This window comes from Suricata suricatta, chromosome 7, assembly GCF_006229205.1.
Source record: "Suricata suricatta isolate VVHF042 chromosome 7, meerkat_22Aug2017_6uvM2_HiC, whole genome shotgun sequence".
In the NCBI taxonomy this organism is placed as follows: domain Eukaryota; kingdom Metazoa; phylum Chordata; class Mammalia; order Carnivora; family Herpestidae; genus Suricata; species Suricata suricatta.
The window spans coordinates 30,449,167-30,472,225 of record NC_043706.1 but is presented as its reverse complement, the minus strand read 5'-3'; the positions used below and the strand labels follow the sequence as shown (position 1 = coordinate 30,472,225).

The window sequence follows — 23,059 nt, the reverse complement described above, 5'->3', positions numbered from 1 at the left end:
CTATTCTGATCGCATTTTCATTTTCATGGTGGGCCTTCAGGACCAGGCTGCCCCTTGAGCTTGGTGAAGCCACACAAATACCCCGTCACCCTAAGCCAGGAGTACCTGGGGCCACCTCCGTGCCATCTGGCTGTCCCTCAATTCTCCCTCCGGTCAGCACCCCAGGACCCTGGCCTGCCTTTGGACACCTGCCACGTGGAGGAAGGGTACAACTGAGACCGACTGAGGAGAGGACCCAGCAGCTCCCTGTCTCACCCTGAAAGAGAGAAGAGACACGTGAGTGACCTGCCAAGTCCCTGGCCAGGATGACCAGGGGACTTTGGGGAAGGCGATTAAGACGAGGGAACAGGACCCGTGGACAGTCGGTGCCCACAGCAAAGCCTGCCGCTTGTCCTGAGACCTTTCACTTACATCTGACACTCGTACCCCAACCCATGTTTTCCAAAGTCTGCTGTAGTTTGTATGGTCCTCAAAGTCCTGCTGGGCAGCAGCCAGGGGAGGGCACGAGATTAAAACTCAGAAAAGCAGGAGCATGTTACAAACTTGTCACGCGTGATGTTGTGCTGTGTCTCCGGGCCTCACTTGTCTGTCATGTGGTCATGATTCAGCTGAACAAATGCGAGGAATGAGTGTCTCCATCAGAGAGGAGAGAATGGAGAGGTCCAAGCAAATAGCGTGAGATTCTCAAGGTCATAGAAGCAAACACACGGTCGCCTTGTCTCCTCGAATTCTTATTTTACTTTGCTTTCCCTCTTTAAAAATGTGTAACATATCCTCAATTATGTTAAAATACATGTAGATATATGAACTTCAAACTTTGTGAGCTGAATACATTTATTCTCACCAGTTAATTGCTGTAGTTACTTCGCATTTTGAAAATTTAGTGTTTGAGGTCTTTTACTAAAAAAACCAAACCAAAAGAAAAAAACTTCTAATGACCCAAACATGTAGTAATTTGTAATTTTCCTTGGTGTGAATTTTAACAGTGCACACACAGGTCTTGGAATTCCGAATTACTACTCACCAAATTCCTCAACACAAACGGCCACTTATTGCATCTTAACCCTTACACTATCCAGAAAACTAAATGAAACATCGGATTTTAAGAATTTGATGATACATATACATACTAGGCCACGTCTCTTGGCAATACCGAGGTTACAGTACTTAGTGGCCATGGCAGTGTCAGAAGATACTTGGTCTCTGCTCAAATGGTGAAATAGAGGGGTAACAAACCTTGTGATGAAAATGTTTTATTTAAGATTTGCAATGTTAAGTCCACTTATTTATTGTAAGATTTAATAGATGGAGGTAGAGATGGGAGGAAAAGGAGACCAGGTTATGGAGCCAAGAAGGCCTTTATTGGGATCTGCGATTCCCTGGCGAGGTCCCGTGACCCTGGGAGTGGGGAGTCGGGGAGGTCGCGTCTGATAGGCGATGGGCCGGGGGTTTTATGGGTGAGGGGTTCTGGGTTTGATCTTGGGAGGGCAGATTGTCAAATAAGGGCCTTTCAGGGGCGTGGCGGGATGGAATAGGTTGCCTCCTCTGTCAGGGTGATGGGAAGCTGGAGCTTCATGATTGGCTGCTTCCAAATGGGGCAGGACATCCCAGGTCTGCAGGTGAGGGGCGGGGGGGTCGTCTGTGCACGTGTTCTCCTCCAGCCCCCAGAGAAATGTCCGTTCAAGGTGACTCTTACAAGCATGACCTTTATTTGCTCGTAGTTGGCGGAACAAAATGTATCTGCTTTTCACAAGAGGAGGCATCCGCAATCTCCTTCATGGGGCGGGGAAGTGACTGATACCGGTCCAAGCAGCAAGTCTATGCCATCCTCTAACGCCTGGCCCCGTTTGTTTTCGTATGGGTATTCGAGTGCTCTTTTAGATCTTCATGTTGGGGCTGGGCTTGTATCAGTTTCCCTAAAGATATTTACATTTTCTTAACGTTTATTTATTTTGAAAGATAGAGACAGAGCGTGAGCAGGGGAGGGGCAGAGAGAGAAGGAGACACAGAATCCGAGGCAGCCTCCAGGCTCCGAGCTGTCAGCACAGAGCCCTCCCGATGCAGGGCTTGAACGCGGGAGCCTGGAGATCATGTCCTGAGCCAGAGTCCGACACTTAACCAACCGAGCCCCCAAGCACCCCTCCCTAAAGATATTTTAGATGAAAGTATGCATCATTTTAAACAGGGAACAGTGATAATAAAGTATAAAGAATCTCCAGGGACACCTGGTCTCTATTTCCGTGAACGTCGCTTTCCCCCTGCTCTATAGAATTAACCGGCACACGTTTCTGGGGAAAAAGAAACAATAACTAGCTTATCGCTGCTCCTAAACCGGTTCTTCCCGTCTCGTGTGAAGCAATCAGGTATCTGGCCTGTCAGATGGAATGAGCCTTATGCTGCTTTCATTCTGAACGTTTCCGTTTTCAGAACTAAAGCTAACATTCTATTTTTGTCCTGGTAATTTAAAAACTGTGTATTTGTGTGGAAATATTTTTAGAATGCTGGTACAATGAGCATTGGGTCCGCCAATCTCTGCAGTTGGGCTATTTCTTACACCCATTCCTGTGTGTTTCAAGATGACACTGAAAGGCCACTTAGGGTGGCTTCCTTGGCGGTCTCCTTTTGTAGCGCTATTTCCACCACTCTTTCCTTCATTTTCCAAGGCGTGCCCTGCCCCCTGGGTTCTCCAGAGGCACCAGCAATGGCTTCCTGTTTGCAGAGGCGGGATGCGGAGCCTTCCTGCTCTGGCCCGTACATCTAGGAGAGGGTAATGGTGAAGAACTTTGCAGGAAGGGCTGGGAGGAGGGCAAGAAAAAAAATTTCAATCCTACCATATAATTTCTGCATGCTCAGAATAAATAGATCTTAGGAGATTTTTAAAAACATGGAAATATTATTGTTCCTTTAGTTCAGGAGGGCTTTTCATTTCAATCAGAAATCTTCCTTCAGGCCTAAAAAAGTAACAAAGTACCACACACTCCCGGTAAGGGGTCAGAGATGAATGGTAACTGCAGAGAAATGGAGCCAAGTCGATTTCTTTGCTTGGCTGGAGAGGGGTTAATGTTGATTCCTTATTGTGACTATGTAACTATTGGAAACCATAGACTGAATTTGCTCCATGACAGCCTCATTTAGGTGGACTCATAATTTTCTCTTGTGTTTGCTCCAGGGAGAATGGTGGATTTTCCAGGATACAGCCTGTCTGGTGCCGTTGCCTCTTTCTTCTTCATACTGCTCACCATGAGGCAGCCAGGTAGAATGCTCTTCTTTTCACTGTATGCCCAGATGTCCCAGTGATACAGTCTGTAAGATTTAATATGTGGAGGCAGAGACAAGAAGAAAGAAAGAGACCAAGTTATGGAGCCAAGAAAGCCTTTATTGGGGTCTGCGGCTCCTGGCCGAGGCTCTGTGACTCGAGTAGAGGTTGAATCAGGGAAATCGAGCCCAGTATGGGAGGGAGAAGTGTTTTATGGGTGAAAGAGTTCCGGGTTTGGTCTCTGGAGGGCAGATTACCAAGTAAGGGCATTTTGGGGCTATGGCTGGGTGGGATTGGTCGCCTCCTTTGTCAGGGTGAAGGGAAGCTGGAGCTTCATGATTGGCTGTTAACAAATGTGGGACATTCCAGGGTTGCGGGTGGGGGTTGTCTGTGCACTGACCCACAGCAAAATGGTCGTTCGGTCGCCATCTTAAGGTAACTCTTACACAGTCCATATGCAGAGTTCCCAGTCAAAAGGGCTAGGGCATTATTAGGACTGGCGGTCCAGAACCCAAAGCATCTACATTCCAAAAACCATCCTCCACCTCCAGCTGTGTTATCTTTGGAAAGTTATTTGAGTACTTCACCCTTAGTGTCCTTGTCTTTATGATAAGAATAACAGTGTGTCTGTGTCTTACAGGCTAGGACAGGCTTTAGGATTAAATGAGACTTCACATGCAATAGTACCAGGAACGCATTAAGTTATTCATCCATTTTCCTGCTTCTCTGCAGGGCAACACTTTGGGGACAAGACACATGGCTGCTTCTTAGCATAAATTAAGTAGCATAAAAATACTTGAAACAAGACAAGAAGGAGATTTCCAAGAAATGGATTTTGAAATCTCAGTAGCTGAATTCTATCTTTAAAAAAGAGTATGAAAATTAGGTGTCAGAGGAATATCAGAGTCCCAGTGAAAACACAACAGCAGAAGAGGAAAAAACGTTAGACAGGGCACCAGAAGGCACAGGCTCCAGACTGAGTGCTGCCAGAAACCGTGTGGTATGACATGGGGATGTCCTGCACTCTGTGTCATACAATTTCTTAACCTGTAAAAGAAGTCAACCAGATATAATGATTTCAGACCTAGCTTCATATTTGGACTCCATAAATGAAGAATGCAAGCAGATCTCCATTCAGTTCTATAGCGACGTTTTGACTTGATATTGATCAGCAAGTGAGCAAGTTGAGGTTCCTTTTTAGGAAGATCGGATGTGGCAGAGAAAGTGAAAATGGCCCTGGAGCATTTTAGGATAAGAAAGGATATAATAACATGACTTATGAGAGTATTAAACATAATAACAAATAGAATTATTAAATATATCTTCAATTTGTAGATAACAACAAAAAGGTCAAACATGACTTGAAATTTGATTAAAAGGCTCAAACTCTCTGGACAAACTACTGCTCTTAATCCATCATAAAATGCCCATGAAAAAACTGAATTATACATTCACAGTTCCAATAATTAGAATCTTGCCTACTCCTGACCAAAAATTGTTTAAAGTTAAAAAATAATCCCAGCTCCTTCCCTAGGACCAGAGTAATCCTGATAAACTGAAAATCCAATGAATGAATTTATTACCTAAATTTTAGGAAAAACGATTATGGAATCAGTCACTAACACTATAAAATAAAATCACTAACTATAAAATACATTACTATAAAATATAAAATAAATCACAAACAATATTCCTAATGTAAAAAATCCATTTACACATTAACTCATTGAGAGTAAAAACAACCCAGAGATGGTAGCTTTAGTATCTTAAAGGTGAAGAAACTGAAATTTTAAATCTCAAATCTCACTGAATATAATGGATTTACCCCTCAAATCACACATCTGGTGACAGATTTAGTGCAAACACTCAAGTATTTCAACTGCATGTTTTGTCAGTACACAAAATTGTCTTTTTAACAGCCAAATGTGCAAATATCATGCTAGATTTGTCTAAAACACTGAAAATAAAACCCTTCCTTCTGCAGGTACCTCCATTTTGATGGGTTGGACATCCAAAGCAAGCATATTAATCTTCCAGTTGACATTTCCCGATTCTTCTTTTTCACCCTATTTTGTAGATAACTGGAGAGTGATTGGTCCAGCACATCCTATACTGGCCAGGATTGGGGAAGACGCCCTACTAACCTGTCAGCTTCTCCCCAAGAAGGCCATGATGCCCACGAAGGTGATATGGTACCGCTCAGAGCCCAGCACACCTGTGTTTGCACTGTGGCATGGAGCTGAGGTGACCGAGATGCAGATGGAGGAGTACAGAGAACGGGTAGAATGGATAAAGGATGATATTCCTGAGAGAAGTGTGGCTTTGAAGATAAGCAACGTCCGACCATCTGATGATGGGCAATACTGGTGCCGCTTCCAAGAGAATAACTATTGTGAAGAAACGAGCTTGCTGCTTAAGGTAACAGGTGAATATCTTGGAAAAGACCCAGAGTCTTGGAAGGAGAAGTACATTAACTTGTGGTAGGCTTATTGCCAGTTGAAGAATTCCCTTTAGTCATCAAGGCAATTCCTAATGCTCAAGACTCTGCATTTGAAGAGGAATGCCTTCAGTTGAAGGCAGGTAGGTCTGAAGTCTTCAAAGCAAGCGGACTTAAAACAATATTCTCAAACGTACAGTTTTGACTATTCTTGACAACTAATGGCAATCCATGACATCTGGCCATCAGCAATGTTTCTGAGGCACAAAGTCTCGCCATATCAGGCTGGTGTGTTAGGGTAAATCAATCACTGAGTGAGCGAGTCTAGCTGATTGCCCAGCAGTCATATGTCAATGGAATGGGTTCTTCTCTACCCGACCTCCAATATGCAGTACATTAAATGCGAAAATTGTGTTTCATTGTGGAGTGTCCCTCAGTTAGAAGGCTAATGCTGAGAACAAAGTGGTTTAAAACTTTGGAGATTTATCTTTATGGAGATTATCAAATCTTTATAGAGATTATCAAATATTAGTGTTCAATGAATTGAGGACTTCCAGGTGCATTTGGAGCCACTGTGAATGACAGAGTTCTGCCTGATGCTCTTGTGTTAGCAAAGTGGGAAACGGCTGAGAAGAAGGGGATGACTAACAAAGGATCTGTCCTAGGGGGGGAAACGCATATCTGAAAAGTAAATAATCATATGGTTCCCTGACAGGAATAACTCCCTCAGATGCTATTGAGAAAATCAGGCAAATCCACTTACCTTCTCAGGGAAATAGTTCTCTGGAGATGTTGCCATCTCTGACTCACACTAAAAATATTTCCTAACACTGTTTTTCTAATACTTATGAACATTATTGTTATGTTATGTATGTTATGATTGAAGATGGATGAAAGAGTATAGATGTTTCTGAGATGTGGAGAGAGGGGGAGGCAGCTGTTCACTATCAGGAACCTTTGAAAATAAGCCACACATTTTCTAAGGCTCTAGATGAAGGGAGTGATTCTGTTTCCCCCAGCAAGTGATAGAATCTATGGGATTCTATCCCATAGATTGTTTCGGGTTTGAGAGTGATGTTGAATAAAGAATCTCATAATTACATATAGCTAGGATTTCTCAAAACATTTTCCTGTTTACTGGAAGAAAGATCTAAAAACAAGAGTGCCTCATGGGGCTTCCCATTCTACATGTGCTGGTGGTCTACTTGCTCCCCACGATCACAATCCACCAACAGAAAGAATGTGAAGAATAGTCCCCATGGAGATTATTTCTGGCTTTATATTAAACATATTAATTAATCAGAGTCAAGGTATCATCTAAAATGTCAGACAAAGTTTGTGGCATTGGGAAGCTCAAATAAATTATATCTTTGCTGGCAGTACTAGTGTCATGAGCGAAATGTCATTATGTCCTCTTCTCTTATTTCCTCCTGGCTGGATCTGAAGAAAAATACAAATGCTAAAGTTTATACATCTAGACTGGGGAACAAGCAAAGTGTGTATGAACCCCAGTTTGAACGGGAAGAAGATTTTGGACTACTTCTTGCTCCCTAGACCTATGAACTCTTGCCCCCTCACTATAAGCCATGTCACTGGGATCTCGTTTTCTATGACTTGTGCCTCCATGGGTTCCAGTCCTCAGGGCTGTGTCTTCCCTCCACAGGTGTGGGGTCTTCCCCTTATATCCATGTGAAGGGACCTGTAGAAAGTGGAGTCCAGCTTGTGTGCACTGCAAAAGGCTGGTTCCCAGAGCCCCAGGTTTATTGGGAAGATACCACAGGAAAGAAGTTGCTCTCTGTCTCTGAGCATTCCGTCCAGGACGACAGCGGCCTGTTCTATGTGGAAGCCAATCTCGAGTTGAGGAACGCCTCTGTGGAGACTGTGTCCTGCTTCATCCACAACCCCATCCTCAAGGAGGAGAAGAGCTCAGTCATCTCCATTCCAGGTCAGAGCTCTGCCTCTAGGACCAGTGTGCTCAGATTAACAGGAAAGGTTCAAGGGATTGTTCCTTAGCACTTAATATTTTTTTATCAAGGAAAATATCTAAAATTTAGTAATATGTATTAAAAGGTATAAACCATTAATGGTTGGAAATATACACTGTATTTTGATTGAATAGTTGTTATTAATGGTATTCCAGTTATTTTAAAGTTCTCAAGTATGCATCACATGACAAAGAAAATAAAACTATATTCTTTCAATTAAAATGTTTTCCTATAACATTGTATCAATTACTTCTAGAAACCTATCATGTGAAGATAATCAGAAATGGAGACAACTATTTACATAATAGCCTCTTATCTATAACCTTATTTATAAATAACAACAAAAACAACAGCAAAAAAGGCACAATATAACAGTGGAGTGTTAAGTGTCTTATGTTACTATAAGTTATAGTATTGATGCAAAATTATATTTTCAAATGATTTTAATGGTTGAAAAAATTCATGATGGACTATTAATGATAAAGATTATATCTATCTATCTACCTAATTACATATCTATCTATCTATAAACATTTACAATCATGTAAAGAAGAATGGATTCAAATAACTCAAAACAGTGCTAAGACTTTGGGACACTTTCTATACTTAGATATCAGGATATAGTTATTCTTACTCATATAAATGGATATTTGAGAGAATTTAAAGTAAACATCACATGTGAATGTTAAAAGGAGCTGAATATATATTATATATGTATTATAATATGTATGTGTTTAATCTCTCAGTTTGCAATTTGAGGTAATAATTTTCTATGTTCATATATTTTTATACTTTCATGCACTTATAAAAAGAATATGTATTATGTAATATGTAAATATCAATATGTTAAATAGTAACATAAACAAAAAAAGAAAAACAGCTGGATCACCAGATGATCTATGGGAAATGATATTTTTCTATATTTATTTTTTATAAATTAAGTTTTTCAATACAATGTAGAACTTTTTTCTTTTCTCTTCCTCTCCTTTTCTTTTCTTTCTTCTCTTTTAATAGTGTCTCTCCTTTCCTTAGATCAAATTCTTTAATATATTATTCTCATTCTTTTTACAGAGAAACTCCAGAATGAGCTAGGTAAGTAGACATTGGATGCACTAGTGTAGAAAAGACTCTGCCTCCCCAAAGGGAACTAGTAATCCCTGGACAAAGCCGGCGGGAGCTGCCATGACAACTGGTGATCCGGAGGAGAAACAGAGCCTCGACTTGGGTGACTAGCCAGACTCAGACCTCCACAGCCTCCCTCAGGCACCACTGCACTGCGTAACCTGTGACTATATGTGTTCACAGGGTCCCCAGTGAGCCTCAGATGGACACCCATAAAGGGCACAGGCATAATCGCCGCTCTCTTTGGCTGGAGGAAAGAGCGGTGCCTTATAGGACAGGTGGCGGGGCTCTGGAGGCCCTTTTAAAATCTTCGGAGTGTGAAGGCGGTGTCATGGTAACTGGAAGTCCCCACCCACCACCTCAACCCTCTGGCCCTGCTGTGGTTTCCGCACCTTTTCCTCACCCCAGGGGATCCAACCTCATCACTATTGGGTGGGAGCCATTACTTGCCCAGATCATCCTGGGACAATGTGCCTGGGTAAAAATCATTTCCCTGCTTCTCTTTTTCTGTTTCTCTTTTTTAACGTAGTAGTTGGACTGCAGTATTATTATTTTACTGTACCTAAGATAAAGATAAATGGTTTAAAAAGTAACCAACTGATATTTGAGCCTCTTTCAGTTTCTCCTTTACTTCCTTACCATCTTCCTTCTTTCGGTGATGTCTTCTCCCAAACCATGATAACCAGCCTGCTCCCTGCCCAGATTCATATGACCTTGTATCACTTACTTTCTCCATCAATATCCTGCTCTCTCTCAAGTCACCAGTTATAAGAAGGTGTGTGTGTGTGCGTGCTTATGTGCATGTTAGATGAGCTTAAGCATAATTTTCAGTCCACGTAGGAATTTGGGGGGAAAATCAGGGTGGCAAACACACCTCAATCTGTGCCAGAGTCTAGTGTGATATTTTTGACCCTATCAAGCCATAAAGATAACGGAAAGGGCCTCAGGAAGATCAAAGGTAACTCTACAATCTGAGGAGAGCTTCACCCCTGTAAGCCTCACCTTCTAAGTGAGATCCCCTTCTGCCTGGGGATCTGCTCATGATCAAACAGAAACCTTAACCAACAGAACTTACTAGTTACAGATCAGAAAGTCAAGTCAGTGTTTGGGGCAGTTTGACACATGTCTCTCTCTGTCTCTCAGGAAGACTTTAGGTGAAAAGTCATTCCTCTAAGTTACCTGAACCTATTGGACATGTCCACTGCAGACCCAGCACACAAAATGCAGTCTGATTCCTCGTTGTGCTGACCTTCTGGGACCACAGTAAAGCATGATGAAAATATGGAGCTTCCCCTAGCTTCCTGACAGGAAGGGGTCATGGGGCTACGACCTCAGGAGCTTTGAGGGTTGTTGATCGAGGACACCAGGAACTTCACAGCTCCCTCTGTATTATCCTCATGAGTTAGAGCTTGGCAGCAAGGACCCGCTGCAGTTGAGGGCTGGCAAACCGAGGTTGCCTGTAGAGGTCCTTGGACTGGAATCCCAGTTCTCACTCTGGCAAAAAATCTTATTATAAAAAATAATGACTAGTTTTTAAAAATATTAATTATATGCCAGGCATGAATCTGAATGCTTTACAGACATCATTTCTTTTTCTTACAATAGTTATAAAAGTTAGTAGATTTATCCTCATTTTACAGCTGGAAGCAATCTTATAGACATATGTGGTTTGTGGGAAACCACTAAGAAATAGTGATATTTACCTTTTAATCTAACTTAAGAGTGCAAATTCTTAATCACTTACGTGTGATTTTCATAAATCGTTGGTCTATATTTTCATCTTCAAAATGAATGTGTTGAATTTAGTTTCTAATGTAGTGTCAGGCCCTAAGAGTCTGGATATGACCCAATATAATTAACTTAATCTTATATAATATCAAAATTATATGACATATGATGGGATTATCATGCTTGAAGGAATTGGTGTGCAGTAAACTGCACACTCCAGAGAAGATTTAATTTTCCATGAATATTCAGAGGGCATTTCAGTACCATGAAGAAAGTGGAGCCGTATACTCCATCTGAGATTGTAAATGTTGTTTCGTAGTATTCTGAGGCAATACAATACCACCAACTAAAACAAAATAACAAATGTCATCACAAATTGTGTGGAAGGCGATGGACAAAACTATATAGAGAAAGGGAATTATGCAGCGCTTCCCTCAAGGAGAGATCACTCTAGTAGAATATCAATTATTAACAGATTGGGCTACATGATTTTTTCCCCTGCCCTTTAAACTTTATTTTTTACTTGAATTCTGGCAAAACAGGAGTTTCATATATCTCTGATACACCTACTCAAATGGGTAATAGACATATGGAAATAATCTGTTTTATTAAGCAATTTATTGTAAAATATATGGATAGAGAAAGAGCAGCAGACTAATCCCTAGTACATTTTTTCTGACTCCTACTTTTCCCTTAATATTTTAGCAGATATATGCAATGAAGATAATATTTTTTAGGTAAAATTGAAGGATAAAGCAAAAAAAATTGGGAGCCAAATTTTACCTATAATAGAAAAGAATAATCTGAAAATTAGGATCGTGTTGATGGCAACTTTCCTTTCTAGAGACATACCTAGCAGAGTTTGGCTAATTACATCATTAGGACATTTTTGTCATTGATTCCCATCCAAACCGTATACAAATTTATGCCTGTATTTATATTATAAATGATCACAACCTGTGAGAGCTTTTTTACCACTTGATAGAGTAAGTTGACTCTCAATTTAGAACAGAGCAAAGCCGGCCTGGCCAGAACCTGAACTGGAAGTGTGGCGCAGCCCGGGCCAGGGAAAGCCACCAGAGAGTGTCCCCAATGTTCACAATGGGAGGACTAGACTCCTCTGCGTATTCGTTGTTGTTTTATGTCTTGTATTTTAACAACCTTCCCAATTCTTGATCTTACATTGTTTGTCAAAATAATCTGATGACATTGAACCTGATGTGTGTTTAGAACTCCACATATGTGGGACCTTAGGGAATTAAAATATAACATTTCATAAAGTGATATAAGAACCAAACCAGGGCAAGGTTTCTCGACATTTCATTACTAAAAATCCACCTGAGACTCATTCTTATCCCTTTTCATTATCAAGACAGAAGGAATGGCTACAGTGCCCTTGAGTCTCATGGTCTGCGTGCCTCCACTCACATTGTATGGTCATCCAAGAGCTTTGTATAGATTTATATGTATACCTCCAGAATGATCTTATGATTTTGACAGTGATATACTTATTTTATAGTTTAAGAAACTGAGACATACACAGATTGGATAGTAGTTTAAAGAAGTTGAATAGATGTGAAGTGATAAAAATTATATTCTAGGAGTATTAATTGCAAAATTATTTTATTGCGGTATAATCTTAATAAAACTATAGGTAAGGGCAGCTGTGGGTTCCATTAGTGGGTTTTTCTTTTTCAGACTGACACATATCATGGAATGGTTCTACCTTGAACAGGGACACCCTCTACCCTGATTCCACCAAATCTCCCCCTCTGTAAAGTCTGACCTTGAGCCTCACAGCTTCCTGGGATGCCCATGGGTTCTAAACACCACTGGAGATGTTCTTACCGGTAACACTACTTGCTCCATTTTGTTTCTTTCGTTGTGTTTTGTCTGTTGTATTTCACAGCTTCCTTAAAAGTGATTGGACCTTCCCAGCCCATCTATGTCAGAGTGGGAGAAGACATACAATTAACCTGTTATCTGTACCCCAAGACTAATGCACAAAGCATGGAGGTGAGGTGGGTCCAATCACACCATTATCCTGCTGTTTATGTGTACACAAATGGGGAACATGTGACTGAAGAGCAGATGGCAGAATATAGAGGAAGGACAGTGTTGGTGAGTGATGCCATCAATGAGGGGAGACTGACCCTGCAGATACACAATGCCACAACGTCAGATGATGGGCACTACCAGTGCCTTTTTGGAAAAGATGGTGTCTACCAGGAGGCCAGTTTGGATCTGAAGATAGTAGGTAAGGATTCCAGATGTTTTGGATTCAACCTCTGTTCCTACTGCTTTAACATGCTAGGTCCTGGAAATTTCCCCTGGTACCTGAAATTTTCTGAATGTTCACTCACTTGTCAACTTTATATTGAACACTCTGATGCAGAGGAACATACTTAAAGTTGACAAACTCAAATGAACCAGATTTAATTCTCTGTGTATAAAATCTGTGCACTTACCAGGATCTCCATAAAGTGACAATACATTTGCTAAAATTGGATAATTTTACTCCACATCTTTACACAAAAATATTATTTCACAGAGTGTTATTAAATTCTGGAAAATGTGTAGTTACTAGGAAGTATGACTATGTGAAGACTAAACTAGATCCACATATCAGTTAAAATAATGTTTCAACAGAACTGGCAGGATGGAAGAGGAACGGCCAACCACCCCCTGCATGATAACTTCCCACTGCCTATACTGTGAGTTAGAATTGATTTTTTGAGGGTAGCAAATGCCACTGAAGATTGAAGACACAAGTCAATATCTTGGGTAATTGATTTGTTTCTCCCATTGATTTTGTGTCTTGGTTCATAAACATATTAATGACATACCCACATATTGAGGGGCACCTGTTGCGAAGTTAAATGGATTCCATCATTTTTTGCCATTGGACATACATATTTATAAAATCTTGATTTTTGAGAATATTCTCTTAATCATTTTCTTTTATCCTGTCCATGTGATTCATGTCATGGTCAAAGCTATTTTTTTTTCACATATACAGACAAGAAAAGATTGGATTTATAATTGACTGTTCCTCTGACTCTCTCTGAGGATTGAAGTTAGGAAGACAAAAATTAAAAAACAGAACAAAACAATAAACCACTCCAGCTAGTCTCATCTCTCAGTGGAATGTAATTCCACTATAAGCTTTGTTCTCTTCCCCAACCCTTTGGATCTCTGAGCTCTCTCCTCTTTGTGAAATTACTGGCAAGTAACCACTTGGCAGACACTTGAGGTTTTGTTCCTTGATCTCTATTCCCCAGGTCTGGGTTCTTCTCCACAAATTTCCATAATAGGACAGAAGGATAGAGAAATAGAGCTGATGTGTGATTCAGAAGGGTGGTTCCCACAGCCCCATGTGCAGTGGAAGGACATGGAAGGAAAGACGATACCATCATTTCCAGAGGTTCTGACTCAAGGCAGTCATGGGCTGTTCCATGTGAAGACGTCTCTATTGGTCACAAACAGCTTTATTGTGAATGTAACCTGTTCCATTAGCAACCCCCTTCTTGGTGAGGAGAAAATGGCAACTTTTTCCCTCTCAGGTTGGTGATTCCATGTGTTCCTTTCAACTATGGAAAATAAACATGAAGACAAACTCACACTTACTTATTTTATTGCTCTACTACATTTTAATTTTTATTTTCTTCTCGGATAAATTCTCCACTGTCTCTTGAAAACTGGTCTTCAGGACATCTGGAGATCCTACTGACATCCCTTGACTAAAGTCCTAAGGTTATAGTGTTGTGTATACACTAACTTTTAAGAATTGACTCTACTGTCCTGTAGGACAAAGTCTTTTCTTCTGATGTAAAAACAATATCACTCTGGGTATTCTTTTTTCTTTACTGTGGATTGTCTTCAGAATTAGAAACTACTTTTCCTTAACATCATCTTCATGCCTGTGGATTAGGTAATTTTATACTTTTGCTACCCTGATTACTCCAGTGGTGGTGATATAATTGGAAAAGAGAAAGGAAAGAAATGTGTGTGTCTGTGTGTGTCTGTGTGTGTGTGTGTGTGTGTTTCTGACAGGAGCAAACAATAAAGCTAGCATAAACTTTGGTCTCTTCTCAGCTTCTGCAGAGCAGGGAGGAACAGAGCAGCTACCTCCTTGAGAGACCCACTTCTCACCCTATTCCCTAGCCTAGGAGCTGCTCAGATAGAAAGAACAATCTTGGACTTTTTCCAGTTTCATGATCTAATGAGATTATGGGTTTTCCATTTTAGAGCCCATGATGACTTTTTCATGGAAGATAGTGCTTATTTGGGGCTTGCTTCCTGCTGCAGCTGTAGGCCTGGTCATGAGGAAGAGCTATAAAAAAGGTAAGTCAGGTAAATAGAAATGGTATGGAGCATACTTTGTAATGGGAACCTCACTGTGCACTTTCCCTAGCCTCTCTTTTCAGCAGTCACATAGGGGAGGCTTTCAGTGAATATTTAATAATTAATGAAACATAACAGTCCATGGTTTACATTCACGGAATGGAGGGTCAGTGTTGAATGGTACCAGAGTTTATAGTGATATTAGAAGCAAAGGAATTAAAAGACAATAATTTGATCCCCCAGTGAACATTCCCAAGTGATCTAGTTAAGCAGAGGATGAAAAAAGTAGCGTAGTCATCTATGCTTTCAATGCTGAGAGCTGAGACTTGAGTGAGATCCTGGTGGCATGAACATTTCATTAAGATCTTTAAACAGATGGTGGCTCACTTATTGGCGGTTCTTGTTCTGTGGATGAAGGGCCTCTATGTGTTGACATAGAGGTTGTTTTGTGTGTCCTATAAAGTTCCTTCACTTCACATTTCTATGTCACTGTAACTTTGGTTTGCCTGTTTGGATGTTAATATCATAAAATTTATATTTTAAAATACTCCCCACATTGATTATTATCAGAATATTATTTTCTTTCTCTATAGTGAACGTCACTGGATCCAAATACAACCAGAAATGATGGTTTCTGAGGAATACAAGCATATTCATGGAGCCATACATCCTACAGATATTTGACAGTTTGCTCAAAGCCAGGAGGGGCTCATGTCAGGGAAGTCATACTGAGCAGTGGAGGTTGAGGACAAGACGGTATGGGTCCCAGGTGTTGTCAAGGATAATATAACAAGGGAACCATCCCTGTGTCACCTGACAATGTGTTCAGGCAATGAGTGAGTCACTATAGAAACCAGTACTGTACCATTACCTTTCCTCCAAGCCTCCTCTCCCTAAAGCTGGCTCCAGGATGGATCAGAAGATAGCCTCTGGATACCTTTCCTTTTATAATATGACCAACAAGTACTCTATCTACACTTTCCCCCAAATTCTCTTCTCCAAAACTATACTTTTTTTTTGTCTTATTCTTTGATTCCTTAATGTGGGTTCTCCTAACATCTTTCCTGCACCCAGAAAAATTTGCAACACCTCCAAGGGAAATAACAACCTTGGATTCTGGAAATAAGGATTATATTCTAAATCCCAGCTCTTCTCCTTTTACCAGCTGCTTGAAGGGGTTCACACTATCATCCAGCTACCAAATCAAGATGCTTTAATGTCACCCTGGATTCAAATCTTATCTGGAGACTGATCCTTTAGAGAACTACCCTCTCCCACATATCCTGCTGCTGATATGTGATGACCAAAGACTCTTAGAAAATTCGGTGGGAAATGCAATTAGTTCTAGAAGAGGAAATGCAAGGAATTATTATTTTATATGTTTCTTTATGAAGGTGATAATTTTCCAAACGGGTTTAAGGAAATGAAAAATACTGTTTAAAAAAAGTAAGGGAAAATACAGCTAAATAGAAAGAGAAATCTGATCACTGACATATAATCTTGAATATCATATGAAATGTTGAATTCCTATTCCAGACTTTTTCAAAAAGTTAATAGAGAACTTGGAGTGAAGAAATTTTCAGAAATTCGAGTCCAAGACAACTGCCATATGATTTCATTTATGTGTGGAATCCAAAAACAAAACAAATGAATAAACAAATAAAAAGCAGAATCAGACCTATGAATACAGAGAACAAACTATTGATTGCTAGAGGGAAGGGGTAGGGGTAAGGGAAAAATGGCTTAAGGGGAGTGGAAAATATGGGTTTCTGGTTATGGAATGAATAAGTCACAAAAATTAAAGGTACAGCATAGGGAACACAGTCAATAATATTATAATAGTACTGTATGGGAGCAGATGGTAGTAACACTTGTGGTGAGCATAGCATGACATAGACTTGTTGAATCACCATGAACCTGAAATTAATGTAACATTGTGTGTCGACTTTACTCAAATGAAAAAAATTTAAAGTAAAAGAAACTCTAATTCAAGAAATATATTAATTTCATTGTATCTATATCAGATGATAGATGTTAACTAAACCTACTGTGGTAATCATTTCCACAATATATGCAAGTTGAACCATCATGCTGTGGACCTTAAACTTATATAGTGATTATGTCAATTATTTAGCAATAAAAGGAAAAAAGAGAAAAATTAATTGTGTCATGTATATGAAGATGTCAATTTTATTTTTAGAGCAAAAGAGTGCACAATTAAAATTTATAATTCTAAAATGAATAAATATAAGTAATAAATGTAATACACAGCAATATATTTTTAGAGTCCTAATGAACTAAAGAGAAGCTACACATGGAAGAAGAAAGACTATTGAAAAGGAAAGACTTGGGAAAAGTCTTAAAATCTTCTGAAGTGAGAATGAGGAATACCTACTAATGGCACTCTGCTAGGATGACAGCCATCACAGTAATCACTGTCCTTTGAAAAATCATTCATTTGCCACATTCTGGAGTGTCTCTTTTGGCTCATAGTATTTTTTATGTATTTCTTTTTTAAATTCATACATTTGTGTTTAAAACTATGTGTTATTCTCCCACTGGTATTTACACATTTATTTTACCTAGTTTAAAATTTTTCAACTGTGAAATACACTTAACATAAAACTCATCCTTTTAGCCATTTTAAAGTACACAATTCAGTGGTGTTCATACCTTCACACTTTTGTTCAGCCATCTTCGGCATCCAGTTCCAGAATATTGCTCCAGAAGAAAACTCCATAACCATTAAGCATCACTAACCATTTTCTCCTCTCCCCAGCCATTGGAAACCACTAACCTACTTTCTGTCCCTATGAATTTGCCTATACTAGATATTTCATATAAAAGAATTGTAAAATATATGGATTTTGTTTTTAGTGTCTGGCTTTTTTTTTAATTAACATAGTGTTTTTAAGGTTCATGCATGTTGTAGCATGTACCAGTACTTCATTCCTTTTTTTATTAAAAAATTTTATTTTTTAAGACCTGTTTTAGGTTTACTACAAAATTAAGTGGAAAATCTAAAGCATTCTCATATCCCTTCTCTCTCTCCTCGTAATTCCTCTACTATTAAGCAGCTTGCATTGGTGTGGTATATTTGTTACAACAGACGAACCAATACTGATGCATTTTTTTAAAATTTTTTTTGAGAGAGACAGCATGAGCAGGGGAGGGTCAGAGAGAGAAGGAGTCACAGGATCTGAAGACAGGCTCCAGGCTCTGAGCTAGCGACGAACCATGAGATCATGACCTGAGCCGGACGCTCAACCGCTCAACCAACTGAGCTACCCAGGCACTCCTGATGCATTATTTTCAACTATACTCCATAGGTAGGGTTCACTTAGGGTTCACTTTTTGTGTTGTACATTCCATGGGGTTTGACAGCTGATTTACCTTTAATATACCATGATATATACTTTATATTTTGAAAACAAATCTATTAGTAGATATGTTAGTTTTGCCTTAAAATATTTTAATATTACTCTATTTTGATTTAATGTAATTTAAATGTTTTATTTAATAAAGTCCAAAAGCCAACTATCCCTTTATTTATTTATTTTTTGTCTTCCTTCCTGACCAGTCTAACCTTTTGCTTGTTAGTTTTATGTACTTGTGCTGACCTAATATTTAAACATATAGGTTTTCCCTAGGAAGGTCTCAAGAAAACGTTTTTTATCAGTCACATTATTTCACTATAATGCATAGTGAAATATGTTTTTCTTTAGTTCACCAAATTGGGTATTAATTTATTTTCTCAGTTCCAATGCTAGTTAGAAAAACCATTGGGAAGGAGATTGATTGGTAGCTGAAGACACCCCAATCACTGAGCCATCACTGTGACTTATGCAGGAGTAACTGGATTGCCACCAAGGATCTAGTTGCCTGTCACTCCTGATGCATAGGTAGCTGGTTGTAGTCATGCAAAGCACAGGCGACTCTCCGAAGAGATGTACAGGTTAGATGAGTCTCAATTTAAAGGAGAGGACGGAAAGAAACCAAGACTAAATTTGTCAACCCCTCTGCAGGACTTTTTCCTCATTGTCAGTAGATGTAAAGCTCCATTAAGGCAGTCATATCATGTGTGTGTGTGTGTGTGTGTGTGTGTGTGTGTGTGTGTCCTCATAAAAAGTGACATGTATTAGTTGATCAATAAACATTTATGAAATAGAAGAATAGATTCATAAATAGGATATTTATAAAGTACTTTAACTGTAGAATGCACTGTGGTCATGTGTAGACATTAAATGCTTACTAAGGCATAATTCCTGCCTTAAAATATTTTTTTATTCTAGTAAAGTCTCTCTTTGTTTTGTGAATGTCTTATTATTCCCTCCTAGACCCTACTCAGAATGGGATTGCCAGAGTAGTCCAGCAATAAATAATTAAATGAAGGAGTCAAATGGTGAATTCAAGATTACTACTTTGTCAGGAACTTTGGGCTACTTGGAGACCCTTCATTGCTTGTTGATTTACCCACAGCAGAGATAAGGATATGTGGATGATGTTATCCCTCACATTTCTACAACTGTGATCCCAGCAGAACATCAACCTTCATATTTTTTTCATTGCCCACCGTTATCCTATGCTCCTCAATATCTAAGCTTAGAAGGACAAGATCCATTAAAATGAGTGGAGGAATAGGAACACCTGGCTGGTTCAGTGGTGAAGCATGTGACTCTTGATCTCAGAGTCCTGACTTCAGTAGAACTTACGTAAAACAACAGCAAAAACAACAAGGAAAACAACATTTGAGAGCCAGAGAGCTGTCCCCAGGTCCTCAGTGGGTCTGCTTGCCTGCCCAGCCTCTGCTGCAGCCATGGGAGTGCAGGTGGAGACCATCTACCCCATAATTGGGTGAACCTTGCCCAGGCATGGTCAGACCTATGTGGTGCACTACCCAGTGATACTTGAAGACAGAAGGAAATTTTACTCTTCCCAGGATAGAAAGAATCCCTTCACATTTATGGTAGGTAAGCAGGAGGTGATCCAAGGTTGGGATGAAAAGGTTGCCCAGGTGACTGTGGGTCAGAGAGCCAAACTGTCTCCCCAGACTACATGTACAGTGTGGTGCCACTGGGAACCCAGGCATCATCCCACCAAATGCTACTGTCCTCTTTGACATGGAACTTCTGAAACTGGAATGACAAGAATGACAGGGCCTCCTCCCCATTCTTAGATGAGCCATGAAGGGATCTGGTGCCCCAGAAGCACATGTGAATCCAAGGGAGCTTTTCCTAATGTTTCTCCATGCTCTGTATAAGCATGACCCTGACTGAATGTTTTAGCACCCAGATCTGCTCTTTTCCTTTCTTCTCCTAAGTATGTTGAACTAAATTATATGCCATAAATTTGTTACTCATTTTATTTGTTTTTGCTTTGGTGTGAAGGTTCAGTTTCAGTCTTCTGGATCTAGGTTTCCACTTAAGCATTAGTCACGTATTAGCAGCACAGTTAATGGGTTAACTTTAGAATAGGAATTGGTGTGTGTGTGGGTGGGGGGAGAATGCAGAAATCTTTATTATTTTGGATGAAATTTTTATCTGTCATACGTTAAATATTCTTGCTGCTGCACTGCAAAGCCATAGCAGATTTAAGGTGTTGTTGAGGGCACAATTACTCTCCAAGTTGAGACATGTCCTTGGGTCAAATTAAAAGCCCAACCTAAAACCGAAGTGGGAAGTGGGAGAGCCATGCCTCCAATGTCCCATGCCAGCCTCCTCTTAAACCCTCTGCCTTTTGGATTTTTTTTGTTTTTATTTTTGGGGTGTGTGTGTGTGTGTGTGTGTGTGTTCTAAATATAATGTATTGTCAAGTTGGCTTACATACAGCACCCAGTGCTCATCCCAACACGTGCCCTCCCCAATGCCCATCACCCATTGTCCCCTCTCCCCCACTCCCCACTCCATCCTCAGTTTGTTCTCGGTATTCAAGAGTCTCTTGTGGTTTGCCTCCCTCTGTCTCTGTTTGTAACTATTTTCCACCTTCCTTTCCCCCCTGGTCTTCTGTTAAGTTTCTCAAGATTCACATATGAATGAAAACATATGATATCTGTCTTTCTCTGACTGACTTATTTCACTCAGCATAATACCTTCCAGTTCCATCTAGTTTGCTGCAAATGGCGCGATTTCATTCTTTCTCATTGCCAAGTAATATTCCAGTGTATATATAAACCACATCTTTATCCACTCATCAGTTGATGGGCATTTAGGCTCTTTCCATAATTTGGCTATTGTTGAAAGTGCTGCTATGAACATTGGGGTACATATGCCTCTATGCATCAGCACTCCTATATCCCTTGGGTAAATCCTTAGTAGTGCTATTGCTGGGTCACAGGCAGATCATTCTCACTGAGTTGCTGGACACTATAGGTATCTGTGTCGGGCCAGGAGGGACCGCCAAAGCCTTCTTTGTGGCCTGGCTTATTATTACTATTTTTTTCCATCCTGTGGTTTTTCTAATGGATATTCTGAACATTTGTAATTTCATAGCTATCCAAGCTCTACTTTCCCAATTTTAAGAACCTTAATCAAAAGTTTAAATTGAAGGGATGCCTGGGTGACACAGTTGGTTGAATGTCTGATTTTGGCTCATGTCATTATGGTTCATGAGATTGAGCCCTGTGACAGGCTCTGTGTTTATAGCATGGAACCTGCTTGGGATTCTCTCTCCCTCTCTCTGCTCCTCCTGCACTCTCTCTTTCAAAATAAACATTTTAAAACAATTTTTTAACATTCTAATTTATTTTTGAGAGACAGTGTATGATTGGGGAAGGGGCAGAGGGAGAGGGAGACACAGAATACGAAGCAGGTTCCAGGCTTCAAGCTGTCAGCACAGAGCCTGACATGGGGCTTAAACCCACAAACTATGAGATCATGACCCTGAGCTGAAGTTGCTAAAGTGGATGCTTAACCGATTAAGCCACTCAGGCTTCCCAATAAACATTTTTTTTAAAGTTTAAATGGATGGGGACCCTGGGCTACTCAGTTGGTTAGGTGTCCGTTCAGCTGAGGTCATAATCTCAAAGTCAGTCTTTGGAGTGGGAGTTCCTCCCCCCTTTACAAAAACAAATAAACATTAAAAATATTTTTAAGTTTAAATTGAAGGGCTGCTTATAGTCACCCAGTGAAAGTCCAGACATCATGACAACCCTTGAGTGTTGTCCTGAAAAAAGCTTCAGTGTCTTCTGGCTTTTGATGTTCAGCGACCCCTGCTGATCTTAGTTTCCTGGCCTTCCTACCCCGTCTCGCCCTTTGCTGTCCTGTATAATGATTTGGTGAGAAAAAATATTGCTGCCTACCCACTCCCACCTCCCCACACTACATATCTTTATCAAGTTTTATTATTGCAATAAAAGTGCTTTATGCTGGCTTTTCTAAAAAAAAAAATGAGTGGAGGAGTGACAGGTGGAAGCAGTCTTTAGTTTCTGCAGTTGAGATACTTAAAAATTCATCTGGAAACCTCATGCTAATTGTCCAGAGTATATAACAAATGTAAAATATCCAAAAAACCTGTTGTCTTTCCTTTTCTATCATAGTTTCAATCCTATTTGTTCATGTTTTGTGGTTATCTCATGGAAAGGGTTCTCACGTCCAGAAATCCCTTCTCATCCATCGTGTTCATTTGATTCCAGCTGTTTATACTTGCGCACCATTCATTTGCCTCTCTCCTGCCTTTATTTTTGCTTGCTTGTTATATAAGCCCTCCATTTACTGCCAGTAAATTTAATATTCTAAGCTCTGGTTTCATTCTTCCTGGGTTTCAATACTGAATATAATGTGTCAGCAAAATGTTGCTAAGGAAATACATCTTCCAAGAGAGGTTGATAATGGGAAGTGTGGTATAAAGATCTGTTAATAGTGTAGACAAGTCTAAGTGGATCTCTTCTGTCTCCAGGAAGAGGGAGCTTGCTTAACAGGAGAAGCCCATATTTTATATCTTAGAAGACATAAGGTTGCACTAAATGGAAAGAAACCCTGAACAGTGAGAAAAAGATAGTCAGAAAGAAGAAAAAATATATATATATATATGTCAGCATTCTCAATGACTCTTTCTCTATGAAGCCTGTAGATTTTTTTAAATTCTTATTTGACTATTTTTCTTTAAAAACATAAACTGCAACATCAATTCCTTTGTCATTCACATACTCATATATGAGACAATTCAAGACTTGCTAACCAGTGAGAATTT

General features: G+C 39.9%; 1 protein-coding gene and 1 pseudogene across 1 annotated transcript; both read left to right on the top strand.

Annotated features, from left to right (window-relative positions):
* Positions 1-3,174: 3,174 nt before the first annotated feature.
* BTNL2 (butyrophilin like 2) lies at positions 3,175-15,521 on the top strand. Its single transcript, XM_029945664.1, has 8 exons — positions 3,175-3,253; positions 5,334-5,681; positions 7,357-7,638; positions 8,750-8,770; positions 12,438-12,785; positions 13,810-14,091; positions 14,777-14,872; positions 15,466-15,521. The coding sequence occupies exons 1-8, from the start codon at positions 3,175-3,177 to the stop codon at positions 15,498-15,500; spliced, it is 1,491 nt and encodes a 496-aa protein (XP_029801524.1). The 3' UTR covers positions 15,501-15,521.
* A 4,167-nt stretch (positions 15,522-19,688) lies between these two features.
* On the top strand, positions 19,689-20,016 carry LOC115297173 (annotated as a pseudogene).
* The last annotated feature ends 3,043 nt before the right edge of the window (positions 20,017-23,059 follow it).